Below are 14,532 nucleotides of genomic sequence, written 5' to 3'. Positions count from 1 at the left end.
GTGTCTGCAGAGCAGCTCAGGGCAACTCAATGGTGGCTCCAACCCACTTGGTGCCCTCACTGTGGGAGCCGCTGACCAGTCTTCAGTGGCTGGCTGAGCACTCCGGTCTTCAGCAGGAACTGCTGGATGGGCGTGGAGGGCACCTGTGCGTCCTCTGGCCCCCTCTGCCTCCTCTGGCTGGACAGCAGTGGCCTCAGGAGCTGGAGCTGGTCCCTTCCCTCATGGTCACAGCCTTCTTAGAAGCAGCCTGCTCCTCCTCAATCTCCTCTGTACAATTTAAGATCAGGCTTGGCCTCCCACGGGCGCTCACGGGAGACAGTGCCACGCGTGCAGAAGACTTTACTACGTTAGATCCACTGAGCGAGCGCCCTTGCAGCACGGGATGGCAACGTCCAGAGTCTAGCGCAGAGGAGAGGCTGTTAGAGAGTGGGCAGGTTGATATAATGCTCCTCCGTGAGGGGCTGGCGGTCAGCTCTGGCACTGAGATTCCTTTTCCAATTCTTATTGCTATGAAGGGGTCGAGCTGTGCTTGTGGGTTGGTTGATGGCCCAGCCCCAGTGTCTAAGATCCCCTGGCTCTTCCTGTGATCCGATTCCCCATGTCCACAGCTCAAGCAGGACTTCGTCCTCACAGGGCTCACAATCCAGTCTTAGATAGTCCCTGGTCGTGAATAGCTGCCTCAGCTGGGCCTTAAGGCGGTGCTAAATGCTCATCCTCTGAACCCTAGGATCAGGGAAGGGAGGGGAGCGTCCCAAAGGGAAATTTGATTTGAGCTGAAATGACAGTTTTCGTGGAGGCAAAAGAGCAACCTGTTTGCTGATGCCCACTTTCTCTTGGGTCCCCAAGGGCGAGAGCCCGTGACAAATATGGCAGCGACAGCCTCAGGCGCGGTCACCTGCCCAAGCTGCGGTCGGGAGAGCAGCGCGGAGCCAATCGCTGGGAAGGGGCGGAGGGAGAGACCCGGGAAGCCCGAGGCTGCCAGCGCGCAGGCGCACTGTCTGGCACCTGGCTCCCCGCAACCACGGAATTAGGCATCCTCTGTCAGGATTGCGGTGAGCTGCTGGCCCGTGGCCCAAGCGGATACGGGGGCCGATCTGCTAAAAACGATAAGCCCGTAGGTGGGGCGGGGATGCATTGCGGCGTGAGAGTCACTGGGACAGTTTGTGAGGTCCCTTGCGGTGTCAGATTGTGGATTGGAAAATTCTGGGGTCAGGAGGAGTTGGGTTCAAGGGCCAAGCGTAGAATCCCTGCAGAGGGGCTCTGTTGGGGTAAGGAAAGGGGATGAGTGTCTAGGTGGTCCCTAGAGGAATCTGAGTTCGTGGATGCGAATGCTCAGGCCGGGGTTCACTTAATGACCTAATGGCCCTAACCCCGGTGACACAGTAGAGCTGCTTGGAAAGCTTGAAGAAATTCCACTGGGCATCACCTCCAGAGACCCCGATTTAGTGGTCTGGGTGAGGCCTGAGCCTTGGTGCTGGAGAATTAGTGTTTTAATGCACACGGTGAGAACCACTACACGTGTTTCCGAGTGAAAAGCTCCTGGGTTGATTTTCAATTCCTCAGGGACTTAGAAGTGGCCTGTGATTCCAAAGAATTCTGTGAAAGAGGGAGAAAACCTGAGGAGTGTCAACTGTTAATAGAGGGAGAGAACAGGGCTCTGCCACAGTTCTCCTAGGGCCCTGCTGGCCGGGCTGTGAAGATGCCGAAAACGGCGTGAAACGACCCGGTCCGGTCAGCTGCTTACTGGACTCAATTGGTGCCCTCCATCATCCTGATAGAATCTTGCTGGAGGCTTACAAACAAACAAACAAACAAACAAAACGCCTCCTAGTCCCGCCGCTTTTACTGCCCAGGCCACGTTCTCCACATTGTTTTCTGAGCAGGGTGCTGTGTCCTTGGAGAAATGTTACTCTTGGCTGTTTTCAACACTCCCCTCTGTCCATCTGCGGCCTTGCTCCACGTGTTTCCAGGTTGCTACAGATGTCCCAATGTCCATAGCTGATCAGAACACCCGATGCGGGCTCCGGGAGTTTTCCAGTGATTGCCCTTTCTAAGGCAGAGGACACCCACATTGGCCCTTTAGGGACAATAGACTAAGCAGGTATTAATTGAGCACTTGCAGTGGGACTGGCCTAGCCTTGCTTTTAAGGAACTTGTGGGCTGGAGGGAGATAAGGAAGCAGGTATTTGAAAAGATAGACAATATCTGACGGAGCCTGGAGGTGATCGCCCTTGCCTGGACACCGACTGAGCAGGATTTGGTGAGACCGTGGAGGAGGGTGTTTGGTGACGTGAGGAGTGTTAAAATCTGTAGTCAAAACCGATTTTGACCCTTGGTTCCAGTACCTCATAGCTTGTGACTGTGGATGTGGAACCCATGCCTGTCCTCAGTGCGTGAGAGCCGGCAGTCACATCCAGAGCTTTTTGGATGGAAGGTACCACTGGAATCAAAGTGTGGCGGTGGCATTTAAAAAATAATTTGGAGAATGACACATGGGAAAGGAGGGACGGTTGCAGGCAGTGAGGGCACCCATATTGAACACGGAATGACAATCAGCTAGGTGTGGAGGCACACACCTGTAATTCTAGCATGACGGAGGCTGAGGCAGGAGGATTGCCACAAGTTTGATGCCAGTCTGGTCTACTTAGGGAGTTTCAGGTCTGCACAGGATACATAGTGGAATTCTATGTCAAATAAATAGCAAAAAAAAAAAAAAAAGACTTTAGTTATGTATTTGTTAGGGGTCCCTAACTGATTTTTTTTAAAAAAAGAAAACAATATATATATATATATTATATATAATATATATAATATATATTATATAATGATATCTGTGTATCTGTACATGTTTGCATTTAAGGGAATGCGTTTGTGGGTCACAATGAATGTGTAGAAGTCAGAGGACAACCTCAGGTTGGTCCTTGCCTTTCATTCCTTAAAAAACTTATTTTTTAAGACAAGATCTCACTATGTAATGCTGGCTGGCCCAGGACTTAGTGTGTAGGTCAGACTTGTCTTAAAGTCTGAGATCTGCCTGAACAGTCTACTGAGTGCTGGTATTAAAGGTGAATGCCACAGCCTGGGGCTGGGGTGGGGGGCTGGGGTGGTGCACACCTTTGATCCCAGCGATGGGAGGCAGAGTCATATGGATCTCTGTGAGTTTGAAACCAGCCCAGTCAACCGAGCAAGTTTCAGGTGAGCCAGGGATACACAGAAAAACCCTGTCTCGAAATACAAAACAACAACACAAAGCTGTATGTCACCATGCCTTGCCCAAGAACACTTTTTTTTTTTTTTTGTTAAGATTTATTTAGCTAGGTGATGGTGGTCGCCTCTAATCCCAGCACTTAGGAGGCAGAAGCAGGTGGATCTCTGAGTTCGAGGGCACCCTGGTCTACAGAGTGAGTTCCAGGACAGCCATGGCTGTCACACAGAGAAACCCTGTCTCAACATCCCCCAATATTTAATCTTACCTGTATGCGTGTTGCCTGAGTGTGTGTGTATGCACCATCTGCATGCAGGAACCCATGGAAGTCCTAAGGCAATGGATCCCCAGAATTGGATTACAGGTGGTTGTGACCTGCCCTGCATGTGCTGGGAACTAAACATGGGTCTTACACAAAAACAGTAATGCTCCTAGCTAGAGCCACCCCTCCAGCACCTCACCTTGCATTTTTATGTGGGCTCCATGAATGGAGCGCAGGTCTTGGCATTTGCATGGCAAATGCTTTTACATTCTGAGCCATATCCCCAATTCCCAGCTGATTTTTAAAAGCCATGAAACCCGGGAAGAGCTATTGCTTATGGAGAGTCATCAGTGTCTCAGGCTTGCTGCCTGGTGCTTTCTGTTTCTTTGCATTTAAGCCCCACTTTTAGAGAGTTGGGCCTGGCGGCGGCGGTGGTGGTGCATGCCTTTGATCCCAGCAGAGGCAGGCAGATCTCAGTAAGTTCAAGACTGGCCTGGTCTACAGAGTGAGTTCCAGGACAGCCTCCAAAACCACAGAGAAACCCTGTCTTGAAAAAAACAAAACAAACAAACAGAGAGAGAGAGAGAGAGTTGGTCTTAACTTCCCCATTGGCCCAGGGAGAGGGAGTAGCTGGCCCAAGGCCACCAGCTAGGCTATTCCCAGGACAGGCCCCAGCTCTTATGCAAGGTGAAGTATGCAAGGGGGTGGTGAGCCTGGTTGCAGGTTATATGATCTGCAGCTTATGCAACTAGAACAATCCTTGGTGGGGCCTGTGTTCTCTTGTGAAGTGGGTGGAGGATAGGAAAACCAGAGGAGCCAGGCTGGGAAGTACCAGCGCACGGCCTTCCTCCAGCAGCTCCAGGGCTGGCTCACCTGTGTGGAAAGCTCAGCCTGCTCCTGAGGTCTGTGACAGCAGCTCTTCTCTGTGATTCATTCTGGTGTTGGTGTTCGCAGGCTTCCTCTCTGACTCCCTCCGTGCCCACGTTTTCCCTCTACTTCCCTTACTTTGGAAGGTGGCCTGAGTCCTAGGATACTCTACCAGCTCTGGCCTAGTCTTCTTTAAGAAAAAGCTGTGAGTTCCAGGCCATCCTGTTCTAAACTCCCACTATCTCAAGAAAGAAAAGGCTATTTTTTTTTCTTTCCTGCCTGCCACTGCCTCCCAAGTGCTGGGATTAAAGGTCTGACCCACCACTGCCGGGTAAAAAAGCTAGTTTTTGAGTATCTGCCTTGTGCCTGGTGCGGTACTCAGGTGTCTTGAGTATTAGTTCAGTGTTTGCTGTATTCTTGTAAAGTCAACTCTAATTTCCCCTGTAGTGGAATATTATTTTAAGGTGTGTTACATTTGTATGTCTGTGTGAGGGTGTCAGATCTTGGAGTTACAGACACTTGTGAGCTGCTATGTGGGTGTTGGGAATTGAACCTGTGTCCTCTGGAAGAACAGTCAGTGCTTTTAACCACTGAGCCAGCTCTCCAACCCTCAGCATTTTTTAAATTTGGGACTGTTCTATAAAACCATAATAGTGCTTCTTGGGATTTTGTAAAGATAATAGTCATACCAACGTGTGTTTATTGAACACACTCCCCCCTCTCTCAGGAGGGCTTCAGCATTTCCTGTCTCAGCCTTCCTGGGTTAGAGGCGTGTGCCATCATGCCTGGCTCACGGAACATTTCCTATGGGCTTTTTCATTTAATCCGCCTGTTCTTTTGCCTAATGATTCCCTTTGACCTTTCAGAGAAAAGAAACTACGGTTGCCTTGACTGCTGCTGTAGGCATCTGCCTGACCCCACCGTGGTCTAGACAGCTGGGGTTGTACAGTGTGCTGAGCAGCCAGCCCTATGATGTGAGCTGTCGGATGCCTGTCTTCTTTTCCCATGGGCTGTCTGTTTCCTGGAGCAGCTCCAGAGTGGCGGCTTCTGGCTTGGATTGTTTCACATGCAGATCCCTTCCCAAAGGAGATGAGTTTAAGAAAAAGAATTTTCAGCACCAGGGATTAAACCTAGGAGGTAGACTAGTAGACCCCAGCCTGGAATGAGTTATTGTATCTTACGGGGTGTGTGTGTGTGTGTGTGTGTGTGTGTGTGTGCTGATCCTCGTTGCTAACTGGCTTCTTCTTCCCCAGAGACAAGAATGGTCAGATTGCCAACCTCTGCCAGCCCTCCTCAGTGCTCCTGGGGCTGAAGCTTGGGCAGCAGCCATGGGGCTAGACTGGCCCCAAGCCTGGCTGTTGGGCCTGCCCACAGCCGTGGTGTATGGCTCCTTGGCCCTCTTCATTTCCATCCTGCATAATGTGTTCCTGCTGTACTATGTGGACACCTTTGTCTCGGTGTATAAGATCAACAAAGTGTCCTTCTGGATTGGAGAGGTAGGCCAAGCATGGGGCAGCCAGTACTGTCTTCTGTGGGAGACTGGGTCATCAGGTTTCCAGGCAGACAGAAAGGCTGGGTTCTGTCTCGGTGTTAGGTGCTTTCCGGCAGGTTGTGTTGTTTAGCAAGACCAGCAAGCTGGTTGGGGGTCTTAATGACTCTCCAGGAGGATCCTAGTAGCACTCCTGACCATTGCCTTAGGTGTCCACTGTTGTATGTTCATATGTACTGTAGTACAAGTAGCCGTATGCTTTAATCCGCTGGATACGCTTACCAGCTGCCCTGGGTCCCTGGGGTTTGATGTGTGTAACAGCCAGGAGAGGGGCTTTGATAGAAGAACCGACAGGAACAAAAGCTTGCCAGCTAGACGCTGCCGCCATCTTTGGGGGAAGTGCAGAGACTAGAGCTGGGAGCCCCGTGCAGCCCACCTTCCCATCTCTCGCTTCTTGCAGACTGTATTTCTCCTCTGGAACAGCTTCAACGACCCCCTCTTCGGCTGGCTCAGTGACCGCCAGTTTCTCAGCTCCCAGCCCCGGTGTGTGTCTTCAGGATGGTGCTTCATTGCCCTAATCCCACCCCGATACGCCCCAAGCTTGAAGACCACTGCTCATATTTGGGGTGGGAAAAGGAAGGGATGCCAGCTGTGGTATGAGCGTGGCTCAACTGGCAGAAGGGGTTGGCCCTAGTGTGGCATGGGTGGCTACTCTTGTCTCTGTACCACACATTTACCAGGCTGTTTCTAATGCACTCCCTTACCCCTTACCTGTTGTTGCTCATTACTACCCCCAACCCTAAGAATCAGTGTCCCACAGCCTTTTGGTCATCATCCCTGACAAGATGATGATGAGGCAATGGGCTGAGGAGAGAGTGGAAGACTGATAAGCTGAGCTTCGTAAGTCTGATGTCAGGGACAGGAGACTTGGGTTGTATCTTGGTGTGAATTCCTCCATCTCACCTCCTGGGCCCAGCAAGGGGAACTAAGGCCTGCTCAGGCCAAATGGTTACCTCCTAACAGCTTCTTCTCCCTGACAGGTCAGGAGCTGGGCTCTCCTCCAGAGATGTGGTGCTGACGCGGGTGCGGGCTCTGAGCTGGCATGGGCCGCTGCTGGCACTGTCCTTCCTGGCATTCTGGGTGCCCTGGGCCCCAGCCGGCTTGCAGTTCTTACTGTGCCTGTGCCTTTATGATGGCTTCTTGACGCTTGTGGACCTCCACCATCATGCCCTGCTGGCTGACCTGGCTCTCTCAGCCCACGACCGCACGCACCTCAACTTTTACTGTTCCCTCTTCAGTGCAGCTGGCTCCATGTCCGTCTTTGCCTCCTACGCCTTTTGGAACAAGGAGGACTTCTCCTCCTTCCGTGCCTTCTGTGTGGTGCTAGCTGCTGGCTCCGGGCTGGGCTTTCTGGCGGCCACACAATTGTTGAGGCGGCGGATTGAGGCAACCCGACGGGACAGGGGGTGCTCAGCCCTGGTCGTGGATGGCAGGTGAGTGACTAGCCTTGGCTCCCTGGGGTCAGAATGTAAGCTCAGGCTGTCCCCTGACCCACTCTGATGTAACCCCTGCAGTCTCCTCCCTCTGCCCACAGCGTATGTGAAGAGCTGCTGGTGGGTGGTGAGGAAGCAGGCAGCATCAGCTTGGGCCAGTACCTCCGGCAACTGGCACGCCACCAAAACTTCCTGTGGTTCGTGGGCATGGACCTGGTACAGGTATGGGGAGCCATTCCCTCACCCCTCCTTCAAGAGCTGGGAATGTAGGAGGCTTCCCTGAGGTCTGATGGTAGGAAGGTTGGGAAGTTAGGCAACCTAGGTTCTAGCACTTTCTGTGTTCCTCACACCCTCGTGTGGTTGCCCGTCCCAATCCCAGGGCCTTGTACATTGTTAGGTGATGACTCTACCATTGAGTTACTGTTATTCCTGCCTCTCACTGTGTGGTAGTGTCTCAGCCTCAGCCTCTGAGGCCAGTCCTGTGCCTCATCCATATATGAAGGCTGAGAGACTAAGAGACTCTTTTTTTTTTGTTTGTTTTTTGTTTTTTGTTTTAGATTTTTCAAGACAAGGTTTCTCTGTGTTTCCCTGGCTGTTCTGGAGCTCACTCTGTAGACCGGACTGGTCTTGAACTCACAGACGTCCTCCTGTCTCTGCCTCCTGAGTGCTGAGATTCTCTTTATGAGGACTCTGTGACAATCTTTTTTTTTTTTTTTTCTTTTAGTTTTATTTTATGTGTATGGGTGTTTTGGCTGCATGTCTGTCTGTGCACTCGTACCCAAGGAGCAGAAGAAAATGTCAGGTCCCCTAGAGTTAAGGAAGCTGTAAGCCACTATGTAGGTCCTGGAATTGATCCTAGGTCCTCTGGAAGAACAGCCAATGTTCTTAACCACTAAGCATCTCTTCAGCTCCTTTTTTAAAAACATCAAATGCCCCATCAGGTAGAGTATACAAGTTAGTCAAATTTGTATTTTTTGAATACATGAATACATTCATTCTTTTTATATCATTATGAAAACTTAAAAATTGTTCTGGTTGCTATTTTGCTAATTCGTGGTAAATAAGGATCTGGGAAACGATAGGCTGAAGGATGTTTATTTGGGGAGAAATCATTTACACCAGAAACAGATGACTACCTCAGGTTCCCGTCCCAGAGAGCCTCCGGATGCTTTCTGTCTCCGACCAGGAAGTAAGAGAGCAAGCTGGGGTCAGGGACCCCAGACCTAGTCTCCCCAGGTCACGCCCACACCTGTCCCCACGCCTCAATGGGCGTGGTCAGTGCAGCGGGCGGGGTGGACATCTCTCCACATTTTGCCATGCCTTCAAACTTTAAGTAACACTAGATGGGCCACAAGGAACATGGTTTCGGTTTGTTCTGGCGTGTCCCATGTTTGGTGGCATGGGGGAGGCCATTGCTCACGCCCGCTCTGAGGCCCAGGGTTGCTGCTCACTTGCTGGCCGGTGGCCCTGAGGACCCGCCTTCTGCCCTGCAGGTGTTTCACTGCCACTTTAACAGTAACTTCTTCCCCCTCTTCTTGGAGCACCTGTTGTCAGACCACATCTCCCTCTCCACAGGCTCCTTCCTGTTGGGTAAGTGGTGCCTCAGGCTAGCAGCTTGCACACCCTGCTCCCGCCTGTTTTCCCTGAGTGGAGGTCTAGTGGTCCTCATGATGATGGTGACACCTACAGGCCGTGTGAGGCAGTGCAGGGGCCAGTGTGCCGTTTGCTGAGTGGTCTTGGATGTGTTATTGTATCTTTCTGAGCTACTATCATTTTCGTGGGGGTTTTTTTGTTTGTTTTTGTTTTTTGAGACAGAGTTTCTCCATGTTGCCCTGGTTGTCCTGAAACACTCAGTAGACCAGGCTGGCCTCAAAGTCATAGAGATCCAGCTGCCTCTGCCTCCCAGAGTGCTGGGATTGAAGGTGCGTGCCAGCACGGCCTAGCCTTCTCTTTTTCCCCCACTCTTACTTGTGAACAGAGGATAATGATAGTACACTGCATGCCCCCTCCCAGATTTTGACATGTTTATTATTTACTATTTGTGTGGTGAGAGTATGGGTGCATGCATGCCTGGTGCACTTGGGAGGTGAGGGCAGCTTGCAGGAATCCGTTCTCTCCTTCACCATGTGGGACCCAGGGATCAAACTCAGGTTGTCTGGCTTGGTGGCAAGCTCATTACCTGCTGAGCCATCTCACGGACCCACCAGCCTTTTTCTTTCCTTCCTGTCATCGTCTCTTAAGTGATACATTGTAACAACTATTTGCATAACATTTACTTGGTACTGAATGTTATAAATAATTGACATCACTTATGCCAGGCTTGATGGCACATAACTGTGAGCTCACTCAGCACTATGGAAACTAGGGATTGATGAGTCTTTGTTACCATCCAGGTCTCAAAAACAATAAACAGTAACAACAATGAAAAAAGACAGCAAACAAGTAAAGTAAGAATAAAGAGATAATGTAAAGGGTATGAGAGGGGCTGGGAGGTGTAGCCTTGTTGGTAGAACCTGCATGAGGCTCTGCTGGCATAGATTACCCAGCACCACATAAACATGGCGTGGTGATAATGTCTATGATTGATGTGGTGATGATGTCCATGATTGATGTACTCCAGAGGTACAGTTAGGAGGATCAGAAGTTCAAGGTCAGCCTAAGCTACCCAACAAGAAAGATGCTAGCCTGGGCTACATGAGACCCTGTGTCAAAATAATTAAAATGAAAATTGAAAGGTTGAGCATGGCAGTGCATGCACACCTTTAACCCTGGCTTTCAGGGGGAGGAGGCAGGTGGAGCTCTGTGAGTTCCAGGCCAGCAGTGGGACTACATAGGGAGACCCTATCTCAAAACAACAAACTAAAACAAAAATAGGTTGGGTGTAATGGCGCACGCCTTTGATTCTAGCCCTTGGGTGGCAGAGACAGGTGGATCTCTGTGAGTTTGAGGCCAGCCTGCTCTATGTAGAAAGTTTCAGGTCAGCCAGGGCTACACAGAGAGACCCTGTCTTAAAAATAAATAAAGGAAAAATGCAAACTAAAGCTGGGTATGGTGTAGGGGCTGAAATCCCCACACACAGAACATGAAGGCAGGAGGGTCAAGAGTTCAAGACCATCTAGAGCTTCATGACCCTAAATTTAAAAATAAAACAGAGTAAAAGAAAGTATATAGGAATGTGTATGTAAGTTTTGTTACACAGATACAATGCCGTTTTATATAAAGGTCTGGAAAATCCACAGATTTTGCTGTGCATGAAGGGTATTGGAGTCAATTCCCATAAACACCAAGAGACTACAAGGAAGGGCTTGTGAAAATTAAGGTGTGAAAACCAGGCTGGAGAGATGGCTCAGCAGTTAAGAGCACTGGCTGCTCTCCCAGAGGATGGAATTTGCTTTCCATCTATCCCCAAGGTGGCTCACAACTGTCTGTAACTCCAATTCCTGGGGATCCAATGCCTGCTTCTGGCCTCTGCACAGATATACATGCAGTCAAAACATGCACGCACGTAAAACAAAAATTAAGATATGACAGCGAAGTGGAAGGCATTGTTGGTATACCATTAGTGCAAGCCGGACCCTGATTACAATGTCAGTTGCTAACACTGCTGAGCCTGCCGCTTTGGCCCTGAAGAAGCCGCCCCTTCCCTCCCCAGGCATCTCCTATGTTGCCCCTCATCTCAACAACCTGTACTTCCTGCCCCTGTGCCGGCGCTGGGGAGTCTATGCCGTGGTGCGGGGGCTCTTCCTGCTCAAGCTGGGCCTCAGCCTCCTCATGCTATTGGCTGGCCCGGACTGCCCTGGCCTGCTTTGCTGCTTCATTGCCAGGTAGGCCCCGCCCCCGCCCCTCCCCCACTCGCTGTGTCCACGCCCTTCACTCTGCCCCTCTCTCCACGGGCAGCAACCGGGTCTTCACCGAGGGCACCTGTAAGCTGCTGACCCTGGTGGTCACTGATCTGGTGGATGAGGACATGGTACTGAACCATCGGAAACAGGCGGCCTCGGCGCTTCTCTTCGGTATGGTTGCCCTGGTGACCAAACCTGGCCAGACCTTTGCCCCATTGCTGGGCACCTGGCTTCTCTGCTTCTACACAGGTGAGGCTCCTTGTCCTACCAGCTCTGGGGCTGTGAGGGAGGCAGAAGGGCTGTGCCTGGGCCTGCGCTGCTGCCCTGGGATAATAACCCTGGTTGGCTCACTCCTCCATTTCTTCCTAAACTAATTCAACGAATCAGCATAGCCCTCTGTATGTAGTGGACCTGGTGTGTAAGGGAGGTAACAATGGTAAGACAGGCAAAAATCTTAGCTGTTGTGGAGCTTGAATTCTACACAGGGGCAGGGTGGTTAAGCCTTTAATCTCAGCACTCAGGAGGCAGAGGCAGGCAGATCTCTGGGTTGGAGGCCAGCCTGGTCTACAGAGTGAGTTCCAGGGCAGCTGGGCTACATAGAGAAATAAATTCTAGGCAGGTAGAGGGGTGGACAGGATGGCATATGAATTGGATTTTCAGTGCCCAAGGAAGCTGTTGGGGGACTTACAGGCCGGCAGGTGACATGGACTGTTTCCAAGTTCACTGTGGCTGCCCTGAGGGTGTATGCAGAAAACGTGGTCATTAGCACGGAGACGTTAAGGGGACTGGCAGAGGCTATAGAAGCTTGGAGTAGGGGGGTACCAGCTGGATGCATTATGGAACGGAGGCCATACAAAAGGATGGGTGTGGGGGAGGGACAGCTGACGATTGACAGATGGCTTGAGATATGGGCCTGTCACTCATGAGAAGGGTTTGGGGCAGATATTCAGAGATGCGGTTTGAGGCCAACCTGGTCTGCATAGAGAGAAACCTTGCCTCAAAAGCAAAGCAAACACAAAAAGAGGCATGGCAGGAGCCGGGTAAGATGGTACACAGCTGTAATTGCTGCATTCAGGACACAAGCAGGAGATGGGAGTCCAAGGTCACCTTCAGCTGTACACTGACTCTGAACAACCTAGGGTGCGAGGACTCTCAGGAAGCAAAGTGCCCAGGACGCAGCTGAGCCGGCCAGCACTCGCCTAGTGCGCCTGAAGCCGGAGTTCGACTCCTAGCTGTGGTGGTGTACTCAGACTCAGAAAGTGGAGGCAGGAGGGCAGGAAGTCAAGGTCACCCTTGACTACAGAAGGAAGGAGCAGATAGATGGTGGCACATGCCTTTAATCCCAGCGCTGCAGAGGCAGGAAGTGAATTCTGTGAATTCAAGGCCAGTTCTGTCTACATAGCAAGTTCCAGAACAGCGATGACTTAGACCCTGTTTCAAAAACAAACAAACAAACAAAAAATTAAAGTTAAAGATAGATAGATGGCTAGGGGCTGTGGCATATAATCCCAGCTACTTGTTAATGCTGAGGTAGGAAACAAGATTGAGGCATAGTTTCTTTGTGTTGCCCTGGACACTCTGTAGAGCAGTTGAACTGATCTTGAACTCACAAAGATCTGCCTCTCCCTCTCAAACACTGGGATTAAAAGCGTGCGCCACCACATGCTTGTACTTCCATGTACTGTGTGAGATGCTGCTCTGTGGACTGTGGAGGGGCAGCTGGGCCGACCATGTCCCTTCTGTGTGCTCTTTCCCCAGGTCACGACCTTTTCCAGCAGCCCCCACTGACTTCTGTGGGCAGTGCCCAGCCATGGCCAGAGCCTCCAGCCCCAGCCCCAGCGCAGGCTCCCACACTCCGCCAGGGCTGTTTCTACCTGCTGGTGCTGGTGCCTATCACCTGTGCACTGCTACAGCTCTTCACCTGGTCCCAGTTCACGCTACACGGGAGACGCCTCCGTGTGGTCAAGGCCCAGCGACAGAACCTGGCACAGATCCATACACTGGACATTAAGACGGTGTGAGAAGTGTGGCCAGGGCATTCTGCTGAGGTCACTGCGCTAGTCCCAGCAGGGACCTCTCTTGCGGGCCAGGACCCTGTTCTTTACCTTCTCTGGGTGCAGCCGGAGAGCAGATGGCATGGGGGAGCCTCTGGGGCAGAACCAGGCGCCTCACTGAGGCCTGCCCTTCTTTGGCTGTGGGACTCAGCTCGGGCAAGGGCTGGGCCTTATGTGCTCAGGGACTGTGACTCTGCAGCAAGAAGGAAGGAGGGCTGAGTGTGGTGTGTACGGAGCCGTGGCTCGCCACTTGGGTTAGGGAAGTTCTGACACTGTGACTTCTTTTGCCCAAGTCCGGGGAAGCTGACTGAAAGTGCCCCTTGCCCCTCCTCCTCGTTTCTCTCAGGCACCTCTGCTTCAGTTTGGAGTGGCATGCTCTCTGTGCTGCAGGCCCAGCAGGCCTCGAACCTCTAGAGACTCATCTCACTGCAGAGCAAGTAAAGCCAGTCATTCCTGCTCCTTGGGTCTGTTCCTAGTGTGTCTGTTGGGGCTGGGGGCAGGAAGAGGACCCCAAGCGCATTTTCCTAGAGCTATGAGAACAGAAGTACTAAATGCAAACTGAACCTATGATCCCAGTATTTAGAAGGCTGAGGCAGGACGGCCTCAAGTTCAAAGGTAGCCTGAAAAAACAAAACCCAAACCAAACCAAACCACCACCACCACCAAATCAGTCTAGCAGCCTGCTGGGTGATCAGGCCTGGAGCCAGTTACGTCCACGCACTTCCTATATGCCATTGCTGGACACAGACGTCAAAAAGCAGCCTCTGACTCCAAAGCTACAGAGAAACCCTGTCTCAAAAAAAAAAAAAAAAAAAAAAAAAAAAATCTTAACGCGGTATTCGTTACAACATCTGGCCAGGAGGTGGTGAACACCTTTTAACCTCAGTTTAACCTCAGTGCTTACATTTGCTTGTGTGAATACGTGTACACGTGTGTGCACTCATAGCTGTTTGCTACATGGAGTCACTTCTGTGTGGGTCCTGGGCATCAGATCCAGGTGGACAGAGTTGTTGCTAAGTGCCTTCATCTGCAGTCATAATCAACAGTTCAGGCTCTTAAACATTTCCAAGTGGTTTGTGTGTGGGCGGGTGAAGGCAGGGGTTCATGCATACTAGGCGAGTGTTCTCTCAGAGCTGTGAAGCCCAGCTCTGAGACGAGGCTCACTCTGAGCTCACTCTTTAACGGCGTCTTTAATGTGATTCTCCTGCCTTGGTTCCCCGCGAGACTGGGGTTCTGAGAGCCCTGATTTCAGGGGGTCGAGATGTCCATCACTTGAAGTCAGGCTTCACCCGCGGGCTTGAGTGCACACAGCTGGACCGC

General features: G+C 51.4%; 1 protein-coding gene across 3 annotated transcripts; it reads left to right on the top strand.

The window, feature by feature from the left end:
• Positions 1-937: 937 nt before the first annotated feature.
• On the top strand, positions 938-13,671 carry Mfsd13a (major facilitator superfamily domain containing 13A). Of its 3 annotated transcripts, none has more exons than XM_051199833.1 (9): positions 938-1,052; positions 5,588-5,830; positions 6,284-6,366; positions 7,122-7,316; positions 7,418-7,538; positions 8,810-8,906; positions 10,969-11,140; positions 11,214-11,407; positions 12,917-13,671. In XM_051199833.1, the coding sequence occupies exons 2-9, from the start codon at positions 5,663-5,665 to the stop codon at positions 13,177-13,179; spliced, it is 1,293 nt and encodes a 430-aa protein (XP_051055790.1). In that variant the 5' UTR covers positions 938-1,052; positions 5,588-5,662; the 3' UTR covers positions 13,180-13,671. The 3 variants fall into 3 exon arrangements, with proteins under 3 accessions (XP_051055790.1, XP_051055788.1, XP_051055789.1); XM_051199831.1 differs by having other exon boundaries at positions 6,864-7,316; XM_051199832.1 differs by lacking the exons at positions 938-1,052; positions 6,284-6,366 and having other exon boundaries at positions 5,706-5,830; positions 6,864-7,316.
• The last annotated feature ends 861 nt before the right edge of the window (positions 13,672-14,532 follow it).

Source organism: Phodopus roborovskii, unplaced genomic scaffold (assembly GCF_943737965.1).
Source record: "Phodopus roborovskii unplaced genomic scaffold, PHOROB, whole genome shotgun sequence".
NCBI classification, from domain to species: Eukaryota; Metazoa; Chordata; class Mammalia; order Rodentia; family Cricetidae; genus Phodopus; species Phodopus roborovskii.
The sequence above is the reverse complement of the archived record's forward strand: the minus strand, read 5'-3'. Positions and strand labels throughout refer to the sequence as shown.

Bases quoted from the DNA above. Each gene is read 5' to 3' on its own strand.
- Mfsd13a (XM_051199831.1), top strand. From the start codon at position 5,663: ATGGGGCTAGACTGGCCCCAAGCCTGGCTGTTGGGCCTGCCCACAGCC. The intron at 7,539-8,809 runs GTATGGGGAGCC...TCTGCCCTGCAG, and splicing joins TGGGCATGGACCTGGTACAG to GTGTTTCACTGCCACTTTAA. The intron at 11,408-12,916 runs GTGAGGCTCCTT...CTCTTTCCCCAG, and splicing joins GCTTCTCTGCTTCTACACAG to GTCACGACCTTTTCCAGCAG.